The sequence below is a fragment of the Microcebus murinus genome, chromosome 6 (assembly GCF_040939455.1).
Source record: "Microcebus murinus isolate Inina chromosome 6, M.murinus_Inina_mat1.0, whole genome shotgun sequence".
Classification (NCBI taxonomy): domain Eukaryota; kingdom Metazoa; phylum Chordata; class Mammalia; order Primates; family Cheirogaleidae; genus Microcebus; species Microcebus murinus.
In genome coordinates, this window is record NC_134109.1 from 6,289,896 (window position 1) to 6,304,720 (window position 14,825).

The 14,825-nt window shown below is 44.4% G+C and overlaps 1 protein-coding gene across 3 annotated transcripts in view; it reads right to left on the reverse strand.

Annotated features, from left to right (window-relative positions):
• The window catches only part of EML1 (EMAP like 1), a 174,191-nt gene that overhangs the window by 18,074 nt on the left and 141,292 nt on the right, over window positions 1-14,825 (reverse strand). For all 3 annotated transcript variants that reach the window (XM_012747101.3, XM_012747100.3, XM_012747102.3), the window contains 10 exons: window positions 13,038-13,187; window positions 12,154-12,223; window positions 10,436-10,546; window positions 9,479-9,574; window positions 7,924-8,058; window positions 6,643-6,742; window positions 5,437-5,591; window positions 3,526-3,651; window positions 3,117-3,248; window positions 531-598 (listed from right to left, as the gene is read on the reverse strand). In XM_012747101.3, the coding sequence (XP_012602555.1) occupies window positions 531-598; window positions 3,117-3,248; window positions 3,526-3,651; window positions 5,437-5,591; window positions 6,643-6,742; window positions 7,924-8,058; window positions 9,479-9,574; window positions 10,436-10,546; window positions 12,154-12,223; window positions 13,038-13,187 (1,143 nt within the window). The remainder of the gene's footprint in view (window positions 1-530; window positions 599-3,116; window positions 3,249-3,525; window positions 3,652-5,436; window positions 5,592-6,642; window positions 6,743-7,923; window positions 8,059-9,478; window positions 9,575-10,435; window positions 10,547-12,153; window positions 12,224-13,037; window positions 13,188-14,825) is intronic.

Here is a 14,825-nt window from a genome sequence, read left to right on the forward strand (position 1 = left end):
GACCAGATTCAGAGAGTTTACGTAACTGGCTTAAAGACACGCTGCCGCTAAGTGGCCGAGCAGACTGGAACGCAGATGGGCGTACCAGAGGTGCCAGGTAAATACCAGCTAGATCGGAATGTGAGGCTCGCGGTCTGGGCAGTCTCTAAAATTTCGAAAGGCCAGTTAGAAAAACCATTTTTAAATGTTCTGCATTTTGAAACGCTTTCTCCTCCAATTCCAAAGTCGAGGGTCCTCCTCCCACGGCCCCAAGATGAGGGCAGGGAGCTCCACGAACCTCTGAGACTGTGGGGTGGGGGCTGGAGGGAGAGAGAGACTGGTGGGGGCTCTGGGGCGATTTTCTACAGAGAAGGTCCATAGCTTTCCTCAGATTTTCCCAAGGTTCAAAATGTAACGGACCACTGTTTTAAGTTTTGCTCCTGAGTTTTGACGTAACTCTTGGGAAGTCACGTCCCCGGGGAAACGCAAACCACGAGCCTCTCTGTTTTCCGCGCGCGCTCACAGCACAGGCCGTGCCGGCGTGGACTTACCTGCCTGTGAGTGTTCCAACCGCAACCACAGACCCTGAAGGATGAAAACCAGAAGACTGAGCTGGATCCTAAAATATTTTAAAGGAAGTGTAAATTGATGGACAGATACAGCACCATCGCATAAAACACACACACACACACACACACACACCCCACACACCACACACCCCACACACACACACACACACACCACACACACAGCCCCAACTCCTCAGGGCTATCTGGCTCTATTTAAAAATGCTTTTTCTCTCCAGAGAGAAAAATGTTTTCCTGCCTGAATGAATGCCATGTTTAAATGACGCTAAATTGTTATCCCTTTAGAATGTTTGTCTTTTGTCCTATTTCCTTTCCTATCTGGAGTAATCAGATGAAAGACAAACAGGTAAATACTCTTCTTCCAAGTTACAGCTCACAGGCCCGGCCCCTCGGCTGAGCCCGTGCGGAAGGGTGAGCGGCCGGCCGGCGTGCTCAGCTGTCTGGAGATGCCTCTGTGGCGCCCGAGTGCATCACGCAGATACTGGGTGAGTGGCCGCTGGGTGCAGACAATGGGGCAGCCCTGGAAGGGTCACGAGAAGAGCGAGGCACATCCTGGGCTCTGACCTGGTTGTGCATATGCAGGTTGGTTACTAACGCTGATACAAGATGGCAGAGGTGAAAACACAAGGCGCTGGGAAGCCACTGGGGAGGGAGAGATGAAGTCGCATTGGGAAGCTGGGCCAGGGCTCCATGGTGCAGAGAGCACAAGACCTGGGTCTTCCAGTGGAGGCAGAATTATCACTGGTGGATGTGAGAAGTGGGCACGCCAATAGTTTCTTGGATCAGGAGTTAAGGAGACAACGGCATGATCAAAGTGGTGGAAGCAACACATTCTGGGCATGTTTGAGGAATGGCGGGTGGTCGGTGGTTTATGGCACAGACTGTGTAGCATGGTGACACACAGGGGGGTCGTGGTGACACTAGTGATGCAGGCTGCATCACCATGTTGAGGACTTTGATCGCTAGGAAGTAACACCGTGAATGATTGTTTCTTTCAATAAAATGAGTGACATGACTGAATCTGTCTTGCAGAAGATCATTTGGACGGAGTGTTTAGGATAGACTGGAGTGAGAAGAGATTAATCACACGAAGATCAGGGAAAAAGCAGGGATGGGAACGAAAACAGGAGGCGTTAACATACTGCTGGATAAACTAAGACATACAAAAGGCCAGAAGGAAACTTCAGATACGTGACTGCACCACTTTAACGCTTTCTCTGAAGTGGGAGCTGTAATTAAGCTCAGGACTGCCACCGACAGAAACCACGTTCACTCGCAGCGTTACCACTTGCAGAGCAGTTGTGCATATATAATTCATCTGAGCCTCAGAACAATTTGAGATGAAGACCCAGGCACAGAGAGGTTAAGTGTCCCTGTCCAAAGTCGCTTGGCCAGCAGGCAGTGGAGATGGAACTTAACTGGCCACCAGTTTGAGCCCCTACCCTATGTCACACCGGGGAGGTGGCAGCCTGGAAACTGTCCTCCTGGACCACCAGGACACAGGTACAACACAGAACACCATTTCCTGTAGCGGTTTCCTGCCATCTCGGGCCACACCGCTCTCTTCTCCAAGTGGCAGTGCTGCCCCCAGCCCTTCCCTCGCAGTGCTTAGCTGCCTGCCGGGGACTGGCAGCCCTTGGCGCACCCGCTCTGCAAGTGAAGGGGGGAGAGCCCAAGCTCGGGCCCAGCCGTGGGACACACCAGTAACCCTAGGGGGATGAAGGGATGTCGTGTGTGGTCTACAGAGAGGCTATTTCCTTCAATGGGGCTGTACATGCCTTTGCGGGCACAGGCAACAGAGAACGTGCTTTGGGTTCACTGCAGTGTGAAGCAGCGGGAGGAACCTGTGTTGGGAGCCAGAATGAGCCAGGTGTAAACACGGGCTAGGTCCCTTACTAACTTAGTGACCTCAGCAAGTTATTTAACTTCTCTAAGCCTCAACTTCCTAATCAGTAAAATCGGGGTGAAAAAGAAAAACTTCCACCTGCAGGGCTGCTGCAGGATTAAGGATGATACACGCACAGCGGCTGGCATGTAAGTGTCAGTGCTGAAGAAACACACGACCGTCCTACTTACAGGGAAAGGGTATTTCAACCCTCTGGTACACAAGCTGAGTTCCTTTTGCAACATTCACAAAGATGAAGACTTTAAAACACAAGCTTTACCTCTACCATCAAACTCAAAATGTAGAGATAAATTAAATTGTATGTTTTCAGTACAGCTTGTAAACTCTCATGCACACGGTCCATTGTAAATAGAACACAGGCTTATAACAAGTATTTCGCAGCATTTAAGCCAGTTAAGAGACTCTGCACTCAGGAAATCTGACAACCAACCAAATTTGCTCTCAAAAAATTCAACAGGAAACTCCAGAATTACATGAAGGAGATTACTCGAGGCAATGTTAAAAGCAATGCAGTTCTAAAGAGATAAATTAAATGACATTGGCTTGGGGATAATTTGATATCACCATTAATTTCATGCAAAAAATAAATGAATATGTTCCAAATGAATTTTTATAAGAAAATGGAAATATAATGTGCATGTTACCTCTATTATTTTGTCCCAGACGGGCCGGTGACCAACAGCATCCCAGAGAGTGGCATGCTTGTCGTGACCGCAGGTCAAGAACTGAGGTTTCGAGGCATGGACAGCCAGTCCCCAAAGCTCATCAGTGTGACCCTACAAAGAACCAAGACAGACAGAAGCACTCTCAGTTACTACAGCCAAGGCTCAGCAGCCTTAAGGGATGACTAGCCATGGCTTCATGCCGAGTTCGTAACTGGCCTCGTAAGTTTCCCTCCTCCCAACTTAACTTATGGCAGTGGCTAAAAACTCTGAAGTGGAGGAAGCTATCTCAGTATAAAGCATGAGAATAATCCCCTCTTCGGAACGCTTGATGACAGTCTGCTAGAATGCAAGATGGAAGTGTCTGCTGGGCCTGCTGAGTGGATCGTACCTGAGTGATGGGTGCAAAGTCCCCCGACAGAGTGCCTTGTAGGACGAAGTTTCTAGTCGTGCCAATCAAGATCACATCACCTTTCCCCTCGGCCACTGTCCGTATTGGGCCGAACTGTTCTGGAATCTGCATTGAAAAGAGTCATATGAAAATTAAATATTTACAATTTCATCAAATTATTAGCTTAGTCATTCAAAATACTTGTTTATATATCATAATTATATCCCCTATAACATACACACACACACACATATATATATATATATATACATATATATATATATATATATATATATACACACACACACACACACACAGAGGAGGTTTTAGGTAGATACACAGTTTTTGAGTGAATGATCAAAGCCCCAAACTTTATTTCTGAACTACAAACATTTTTTAATAAATCTTTGTATATCTTACAAGAATCAGCAAGAGTGAGATTGTTAAGAAAAAGCACTTACCTTGACAAAATTAAAAAATAAGGCCTACCTACTGGTTGGTTTCCTCTTCACTTCTTAGGACTTTTGATAGCAATAGCAAATACAGTTTGTAAAGCAAACAATAATGTAACACTGTCATAGTGAGAGCTCCTGAACGCCTATTGTAACTTAAAATGGTAAATTCTTTGGCCATGACACTGTGTTTAGTTTTAAAATCCATTGTTTATATTGATAAACATACAGAATAATCTACATGATAAGAAAAAGAATTTCAATAAAAACAAAGAAAGAATTTCGAAGTACACCTGCTGAGAGCAATTTGCTATGATGAAGTAAATAAATTTTTACACCGTGAAAACAACAAACAGCACAGCTAGGCCTTGGCAGGCTGACGCTGCCACTCCAGTTCCAGGGCCCTAACAAGTGGCCTGGCGTCATACGAACTTTCCATCCCCAGTGTGGTCTGCTAGCGCAGACTTGAGAAAAGATGTCCGTGATCCAAGCTAATGAAGAGGAATCACAGATACTAACACATGGTAACGTCTATGAAATTAGATGAGGCTTTGGAGCTCTCTTTGCAGTTATAATTTAATATAGGTATGTCTACGGCTCTAGCAATTCACAACACATTCAACCAAAGGCTGGTCAAATCTAATAAAAAATATTATCACAACTGAAATCTCCTTGAAAGGGGAAGTGATTTCCAAAGCTCAGAGGAAGGCCTTCCTTTAGTGAGAGCAATAATCAACAGAGCCAAATTTGCGTCCTGCCAAAGAATGGTGCCCTGCTGCTCACTGATGTAACTAATGTGTAAGGGTTTTGTATGTATCAGACTTAGAAATGTGTCCATTCTAAGCCAGGGATGAAGAGCATCAACCTTAAGAATGATGCAGATTTTGCAATCTGTCTGCTCACAATTTCCTGGAACTGGGGGGAGAAAATCCAATGAGTGTATAGAAGGATTATCAAATTTCTTGCCTTGGGCTCCTACTGGAATGCAGGACTGCTAACTAGGTAATGAGTCAGTGAAGAGGCTATAAGATGAGTTAGAGCCCTAGAGAGCCGCTGGCATAGCTGAGAGTCGTATACAAAGCACATACTCTACTGCAGTTCAATCAAAGCGATAATGTCTCCAAAACAACATGCTGGAAATTAAAAGTGAAAAAAGAAGAATGATTTTAATGATAAATCAATATGTGGGCAATAGTCCCTTGGAAAGTTGAGATTGGTTCTATTATAAAAATATTCTAAATATGAAACGTATTATGACCTCAAATTTTATAAACTTAATTCCATTTTAGCAGTTGTACTTAAACTGCCTCCATGATTTTAATATGTTGCCCCATATAGTATAATTTCGTCTAAATAATTTCCAAAACTGTAAGCTAAAGATTTTAAACTAACTAAGAAACCGGTGAGGATAATCGTTTAAGGTTCAAAACGAATTTCAACAGTCATCTTGCTGACCTACCTCAGTTTTGTGAAGTTTTTGATAGTTTCCGCTCCAAGAAATGAGCTTCCGGTCTTTGCCACCTCCCGACACCAGCGTGCCATCTCTTAACATACAAAGTGCAAAAATGCCACCCTCGTGGGCCCCTTGAACTGCATAGCTTATTCGATTCGTACCTAAACACACCAAGAAAACCATCGTTACCAAAAGGTTCACCTCTGCCCATTTCAAATCCATTTCATTTTTGTTTTTAAGATGCAATATTGCCAGTCAGAGCATCACTGCAACACAAATCTATGAAGGATCCAATCTCTAGATGTTCACAGAGCACCAGACAAGCAGGAACTGGATCACTGTACGAAGAAGGAAATCGTGCCAACACAAAGCATCTGTGGTTGGAGCGCAGCGTGGCCGAGGACGTGGGCTCAGAGTTTACAAAATCCAAGCTCGGCTCCCGGTGAGGACAAGTGAGGAAACGCCTCTGCATCTCAGTCCCCCTCTGTGGAACGGGGCTACTGCCCACCCTACGGGATTGCTGTGAGGTTTAAATGAACAGTAGACACAGCACCTAGAGCAGTGGCCATAATGCAAAAGTCACCTATTATTTGAAAGTTACATTTATGGGTCTATCTCTACCTTCACTCCCAACCCGAACTCTAAGACCCTTGAGGACAGGAATGGTGTATTTTCTCTTTTTTCTTGGCACCTGGCTAAGCACTCATAAATGCTCACTGGACTCTACTGAATACGCATTTTCTAAGTGACAAATCTCCCTCACCAAACTATTTGCTCCCCGACAGGGATTTGGATCTGACTCACTGGTATGCTCACGGCATCTAGCACATATCAGCATTGGGTAAGCGTCTGCTGGTGTTATAAGAATCAGGAAAGTTACCTAAATATTTTATGGCTATATAATAGTCACGAACAACTTCATCATTAAACTCATCTCCTAATAAAGCTATTAATTCCATCACAATACCTTGGGTTTAAAGAGCCTCTGAGGATGATATAAGGTCAGTAACTCTCACTATTCTCCGTTTTCCTCTGTTCTAGTTTTACGGTTTCAAGTCCTGCATGCACACACGTACTATGTATCTCTATAAGGTGGGATGCAACAGAAATCCTGTACATTCTATAAACAGACAATTCTCACAGAAGTCACACTTGGCCTCTTACTTAAAACATTACCACAAGTAGTTGGCTTTGGGAACAATCGCTTGTTACCTTTTCCCCATACTAAGATGTTGCCACTTGAGTCTCCGGTAATGGTGTCACCATTTTCAGAAAAAGTCACACAAAGGACAAACTTTGGCTTTTCTTGTTTCTGCAGAATGTAGTGAACATAGATATATTGACTCAAGACAGCCTTTCGTTTGTATTAATAATATCTAGAATCATCGTAATCCCCAAGTGGTAGTGTCAGCTTCTGAATCTACCCTGTATGTCTTTTGTTCTTATCTACCACTATGTTACTTAAGCCACGGGGTTAATTACTCTAAGATAAAGAAATTTCTGGCAACTCTAAATGGCTGGGGAAATCATAAAGCTGCAGAGAGTGAGCAGAGGAGGGTATTGGAAGGGAATAAGGGGCTGTGCTGTCATGACTGTAGCCTAAAGGACATAGCCCAGGACCAGAAAAAGAGGTCCTCTAAATTAGCCTCAGGAGGAAGCAGTGCTATCTCCTGGACCAGCCCACTGGCGCCAGGCTCTGAGTGGCCTTGGTGCTCCCCTCCCTCCTCCCTGGAACTGGGTGCTCCTCTCCCTCCCCTCTCCCTGGGGTTGGGTGCTCCTCTCCCTCCCCTCTCCCTGGGACTGGGTGCTCCCCTCCCTCCTCCCTGGGGCTGGGTGCTCCTCTCTCTCCCCTCTCCCTGGGACTAGGTGTTCCCCTCCCTCCCCTCTCCCTGGGCCTGGGTGCTCCCCTCCCTCCCCTCTCCCTGGGGCTGGGTGCTCCTCTCCCTCCCCTCTCCCTGGGGCTGGGTACTCCTCTCTCTCCCCTATCCCTGGGGCTGGGTGCTCCTCTCCCTCCCCTCTCCCTGGGGCTGGGTGCTCCTCTCCCTCCCCTCTCCCTGGGACTGGGTGCTCCTCTCCCTCCCCTCTCCCTGGGGCTGGGTGCTCCTCTCCCTCCCCTCTCCCTGGGGCTGGGTGCTCCTCTCCCTCCCCTCTCCCTGGAACTAGGTGCTCCCCTCCCTCCCCTCTCCCTGGGGCTGGGTACTCCTCTCTCTCCCCTATCCCTGGGGCTGGGTGCTCCTCTCCCTCCCCTCTCCCTGGGGTGGGTGCTCATCCTATTTCTCCCCTCGTTACCAGTGTCATACACAAGTCACAAGGGGCTCCCCCCACAAGGAGAGACCCCAGAGATAGTCCTCATTGCTTTGCCTGGCAGACGCTTCCCCATATTTGCCATTAAAACCAAGTCTGAGGCTGAGATACCCCAAAGCTCCCTTAAATCTAGCTGATCACAGGTACCACACAATGAAAAACAGAACAAAAAGTGTAACGTAACTCTACCTCAAATAACCCTTGCTTCTTAATAAGGGAGTTTCCTTCTAGTGTCCAAAAGTAGAGATGAGATTTTCCACAGGTCACTATGATGTTGGTGTCCGTGGGGTGGAAATCCGCAGCAAACACAGCTTCATTAGAGCACTAAGAAAAACAGGAGAATCACATGCCTCAACTCTCTTAAGGCACTTAGGAGACACTTAGGAAAATAAATAAATCTGAAGCACAAAGAAATAACTAATTCCAGCCAGCACTGTGCCATTGCCGCTTGATTCTCCCCCACTGAATTCCTCTTGCTGTAAACATCAAGCGCACGATGGCCACGTGCCTTCCCTCCTCCCTGTCTCTGGAACTGGGTGCTGGGCCCCTGAGCACGTTGGGGGCAGGTGGGGGATCAGAGTCCTCCTCCCATGCTAGGGCCTGTCACAGGGCCGGGTGTGCGGCGGGCACACAGCAAGCTTTGCTGAGGAGGGGTTGGGGCAGTGGGGACCCAGGGACAGTGAGCGTTTGCTCTCATCTGCCAGTCAGGGGCTCCCAGCCTGGCTGAGCAACGGAATCCAATGCTGGGTGTTAAAATGCAGATCTCTAGGCCTTGACCCCCATCTAGTGGTTGAAATCTCCAGAGAAGGGCCCGGGAATCTGGATTTCACACAGCTACATTGTCCATGCTGACTGTGGCTGCCCTGTTTTCCCCAGGGAGTCCCTACTGCATCCAATTCCTGGGACACAGGAGGTGATCTGGCCCTGTGGCTGCCACTTCACCACGCTTCAACACGTATCCTGACTTCCAGGACCTGCACCCTGGTCTGCTAAATCTGGCACTCATTGTTGCTTCTACCTAAGAAACAGTTACACATTCATGAACCTGGATAACTTGCCTCTGATTATTTCCAACCTAGCAACACAGCAAAAAGAACTAAATACTTGACCAGGATATTAGATGGCAGGGCTATGGCATGAAAACAGGTGTTAGGAAACATGCCTGATTAGTACGTAATGTCTCCTGCATCCGAGACACACAAGAGAGGAAGTTAGGTAAGTGAGGTTACCTCGTGGTAGTTCCAACGCTGGATAAGTAAGGTTATTTAATGGTAATTCTAATATTAGGTAAGTAAGGCTATCTAAGGTTAATAGATGCAAATTGAGACAGCTGAAGTCAACTCTATAAAAATAGGGATCCAATCATGATTTTAATAGGTGAAAAACATCAGAAAGTCAGGGGAAGTTGATTTTATGTACCGTGCAAGGTGGGTTAGAGGCAGAAGAAGTCCAAGAGGGGACACTGCAGAAGGGTCCCACTGGGAGGGATTTGGGATTTAGCAGGGGCTCTCGCTGCCTTTCCTGAGCCTGTTCCACTTTGGATGAGCCCCTGTGCTGGTGGCGCCCACCTGTCCTTGCCCTCCTCCCAGATGGAGAAGCTTGCGCCCAAGGGCAGGGACAGGAATGGGCAGCCCTCTATGGGAAACAAGAAACAGGGACACTGGGCCCTGGAGCCGGCTGGCAGGAGGCTACGGCTGTGCCCAAGAGTCTCCGAATGGGAAAATTATAAGGCTTGAAGCGAGACCTTCACATCAGCCAGCTTTTCCTCCTTCTGCCAGTCCCACACGGACAGCACGTGGTCGTTGGAGTCGTCCACAGCACAGAGATTGCTTCCTCCATTCTGGAAAGAAAGTTATTCACAGGAAGACCACATTTGAGAATAAATTGGGTTGAACGTGATTAAAATGAACATCAATTTTACTTTTAATAAAGAGTCTGCTACATTGTGCTAAAGAATATTCACCCATTGCTTTTGAGACCTGCCTTCTTGGCCAGCCAACGTTAGCAGGTGAATGGGGGGTAATGAAGGGACAGGATCGGGAAGCGGGTCCGGAGGTGGCTCCTCACCACTGGACACAGAGCCGTCCTCCTAGAGCAGCCAGTGCCCACAGCAGGCACAGCACAGGGGCTGCTACCAGCGGTGGCCACGGCTCCTGTGAGGCCGCACAAGGACTGAGCACTAGGGCCACCGTGACGTGGACATGACCCTGTGTGTGGGCATATCAGTTTCTGAACTGGGTGAAGAAGTCGCTTGCAAGTGGGGTGGTCTGCTGAACCAGCACATCCCCAGGAAGCTTGGAAGACCACGAGGCCCCATCCAACTCCTGCTTGCGGATGGGCAGCCCGTGTCGGGATGCAGCCCACGTCGGGATGGCAGAGACATGTTAGAGCCACCTGTGAAGGGAGCAGGTCAAGTTCAAGGCCAGAGCAGGCAAGCTGCCTTAAGGACCTGAGAACAATGTCGTGGGGGGCCTCTTTGCTCACCAAGCCCACATGGCTGAAGATGCCTGATTGAAGTGTGTGTGATGAGACGCGTGTGTGACCTCTGAATGAGGGGACCCAGAAAACAGGAAGGTCAGAGCTCCAATCTCTACAAGCACCTGGGCAGTTAATATGTGTGTTAAGCCTGCCCCTTTGCGATATCGAGTTGATTCTCTGCTCCCTGAGAAAAAGACCACCGTACCCATGGGCTCATACTTACAGATTTAGAAAACGCAATGCAGGTGACAGCTCGGTCAAAAAAACCTATTCCAATGACGTGCAGAGTGTTCAATGTCACAGAATCCCAGATGCGCACATGTGGGGGCAATTGCTGTTTTGAAAAAATGCAGAGTCACCGATCGTGATGGTTATACAGTTAGCTACAAGATTACTTGGGTAGTAACTTCAGTTTTGTCAAAACGAACGGGTTTTTCCTGCATTTGAGGAGTCTGCTTTTTAAAACATTCCCAGTTTGAATAACCAACTCTTGACAACTGTACCACAGGAACCGACACTCTAATTCAGACAGTACATGAGTCTGAATTTTAGAAATGAAAGATGACAAGTAAAATGGAATCTCACATAAGGGTCATTCTTTTAATGTCTGTTGCTAAGGTGTCAGCATGTCTATGTTCGTCAAGTCAGTTATCATCAAATAGTCTTAAGAGCTTAACATTCTTGTGCAAAACAGGCAATCAATTATGCACAATTATGATTAGTTCAAAACTCTCTCAACTGTGTGTCTAGGTTATTTATACTACTTTTTCTCTTCTTTAGTAGAAGAAAATATCATAGAGCGACGAGCAGGTTTATCAACAAGAACAGGTACAAGCATTGCACCTAGTGGACGGACTAGGTGGTAGGTGAGCTGGGTTCTAGCTCAGTCTTGTCTCTAAGTAGCTGGGTATCTGCGGGCAGTCACTAGGTCTCTCTAGAGTTATCCGCAGGTAAACTTGATAAAAGCTATAACATTTTCTCTGGTTCTAAAGTTGGGATTCAATTTTGATGCCAGAAACTGAAATACTCTTTTAAGCCACTAGAGGGAGGGACAAGGTTTACTATTAACTTCAAAGAATTTTTCAAGGCCATTTAACATTTTTTAAAAAAGAAAAAGACCCATTCCATTTATGTGAATTTACATAATTTCCATCATTCCTGTTAACTCTTTTCAATTGTAGAATTCTAATGGAAACTAGCACAAGGTTAACATTTAAAATCCAATGTTATTAAAATATTTTCTGAAATATGGTAGTATTCATTTTCCAGAAGAAAGCACTTTGATAGAAACGTAAGTACTTAATGCAATTAGTTCCAGATAATATATTATGCATTAATAAGCTATATAAAAGTAGATATCAAAGAATCTACAAGCTCTCTTTTTCTTATGCCTTAAAATACAATAAAGTCTTGCTAAAGTGCTTAGAAAAGATTGTGTGCTAAAAGATTCCTAGCAGCTTTTGTGACTTGCACACAGACACAAACTCTGAAAGTTGACGTCACGATTACAGGGCATTTGTGACAGAGGGTGGCTGAAATTTACTGAAGAGGCAAGATGCTCCATATTTAACTGATTATTATAATTTTAACGTTATTCATTAAATGTATACCTTCATATTTTAATGCTTATCATGTGTATAAATAAGCAGTTTAAGAATTAGTGAATTCTCTTTCTTAAGACAGCCACCAAAGCTGTGAAGGAATTAGTGAATTCTTTGGCAAGAACAATGCTATTTAAAGATTCATTGAAATTAACGTGAGCTCAAGAGATTTTTAAGGTCACTGTAAGACTTTTAATTTACAATAAAAAATTCTAAAGAGGAGGCCAGAAGTATTCAGATACTGTAACCATATCCAAGCATACTTACTCATCAGCAAAACGTTTTCAGGAAATTATTTTGTGTTACCAGTTTATTACAAAAATATGAAAAGATAACTCACTTTTCCATCCTTAGATGTGCCTGCAACTTGTCCTGTTGCTATCGTGATCCTATCAGGATGAACTGCTAGGCTAAAAAAAGAATATTTGTAAAAATCTATACTTTAAAGGTAAGTTTTATTTTTCCCTTGATCGAATATAATCTAGGTGAACATTTAAATGTAAGAAATACAGAATGCCTAGCTTCTTACAGACTCATGACAAATGCTTTGAGCACCCCGACCTTAGACAACTAATGCTTATTTCATTTCATCTTAATTCCCTTGTTTCTTCTTGAGAATATTCAATCTTAAGGAAAAAGCACCCTTTGCTAAGAAAATACCATTTCAATCCGGAACTTCTTAATTAGTCTACAACGTTTATTAATAAGTCGTTTTGAGTATATAAAAGAGGAAAGATGTCATCTTTTGCCAATGGGATTTTTTATCATTAACCAAGGACCCAGGATAAACACAAATCCACAAATCCACCTATTCATCCATCCATCCTTCCAAGATACAAAAACCCCTACGAAAAGCTATAAATGAATTATGGGAATATCAGACCCAGCCATAAACATGAAGCAAAACATTTTTATCTTCATCAAAAAATAAAGACCCAAATTAGAAGCCTTTAACAAGTGATGTGCGAAGGTGGTCTCCAAACAGGTGGGAGCTACGTGTTTAGGTAAGACAGTCAAGATGATGTGCTGTGAGGACAGAAAACTGAGAATGACAGGTGTCTTCCTGGGCCAGGTAACTCATGGGCTGCAGAGAACAGAAAGGAGCTTTCCTCACTGATCCTGTTTTCTCAGACCCCTTTCTTCTCTGCAGTTACATCCCAACACTGACTTCTTCCTGCAAATGCTGTTTCCGCCTGGGCAACGGAGCCACACTGGTGGACTCACCACTTCACGTCGTCGTTGTGGCCGGCGTAGTGGCGCTGCAGCTGCTCCTCCACGTTGTACAGCACCACCACGGACGCGATGAAATACACCGTCTCTCCCGTCGGAAGCAAGTACAGGTTGTTACGACAGTCTCGGCCTCGGTACCCATAGCTTTGTGCGTGTCAAGAAAAAATCATTTTCCCTTTAAGAGCTCACAGACATTAGCTTCATCTAACAGGCACAGGCAATAAAACGCCATATGACTATTACCATCAATTTCACTAATTTAAATAACATTGAATTATAAATACTCAGTGTCAGATGCTTCTGGCCCCCAGTAGGCATGCAGTGAAGTTGGAAATGGTCAATGTGACGTGAATACACATTTTTCACATTGCAAAGATTTCGTTTTATGTTTAGAAAGTTACTGAGCCAATTATGAGTCTATTTTTTATTGGAATCTAGGAGTTAAATCTTCTACTCAAAAAAAACCTTTTTTAAACACGATAAGTATTCATTTATCAAGTGTACAGATGACACACACATGCACATAAACAATACTTAAAAGGTACAACAAATGAGGTTCCCCTTGCTCCAGCTTCTTAGGGATAATTACCCCTATTAAAATTTTGGCATATATGCTTCCAAAGCTTGAAAACTATTTTGAGAACAAAACATCACTGGAACTTGGATGTAAAAAATAACTTGGCAAAAAACACCATTTATTTGGGAAAAAATTCAGTTTTATACCTTCTAAAGTATAAACAGGAAGTAAGCTGAATGTGTTTTGAATAATATTTTCCAGATTTAACCATTTAATAAAACACTACTGACTTAAAGAAGAGCTGAATCATTTAAATGACATGTGTCAAAACAGATTCCAAAACAGGTGCAAATAAATGCTTATGACATTTGAATCTGAAAAAATAAAAAATGCATTTTGGAGGAGAAATTTAGGTACAGGTGATATTTTTTTAAAACTTTTCAAAGAATATGATTCCATAATCTCAAAAAGTATTTCTTCTAAATGAAGTTACAACAGCTTCAATTTAAACCAACTTCTTATAATCTGTATACCGGACTTGGCATTAAACAAGTACTCAATAAATATTTGTTCGAAGTGAAAAAAGGGAAATTTATTCTTTGTCTTGAAATGTGCATGGACTAAAGGTAGCCTCTGTGACCTTCCTCTAAAGTCAAAGATAAGTAAATAAATGGAATTAAATGGGAAAAAATACCAACATTTAATTCTCCTTTCTCACGGGTCCTATTTTCTTGTCTTTCAGCCGTTTTTCCCTGGAAGCTCACCTTTCCAAACCTCATACTACGAAGCTGCCAGTAGCTCTATTTCAAGACGTCAGTCATATGGGTGATTCAGAATTTTGTGGCCTAGGCTTTCAGGGAGCCTTTTATTTTTTTTATTTATATATACATTTTTGATACCGAGTCTTGCTGTGTTGCCCAGGCTGGACTCAAACTCCTGGACACAAGCGATCCTTCCGCCTCAGTCTCACAAAGGCAGGTAGGGTTATGTCTGTGCTTCACGTCAACTTTGTTTATGCCATTCATTTGACTCCCCTCACTTAGGGCTGTGGTACTCATAGCGTTGTGCTCCCCCTCCAAGCAGTTGGGATTACTCTTGAAGTCAACTTCCTCAGGCTGGTCGAGTCCCTACTTGGCTTAAGGAGAGAATGCTAGTCCTTCCTTTCAGGGTACCCCTCTCTTTTCTTTAGGTTTAAAAACTTATTTGCAATGTGGTTTAGCTTCGATTTCTGATATTTCTATTTTTCTCATTCACAAGTTCAATAT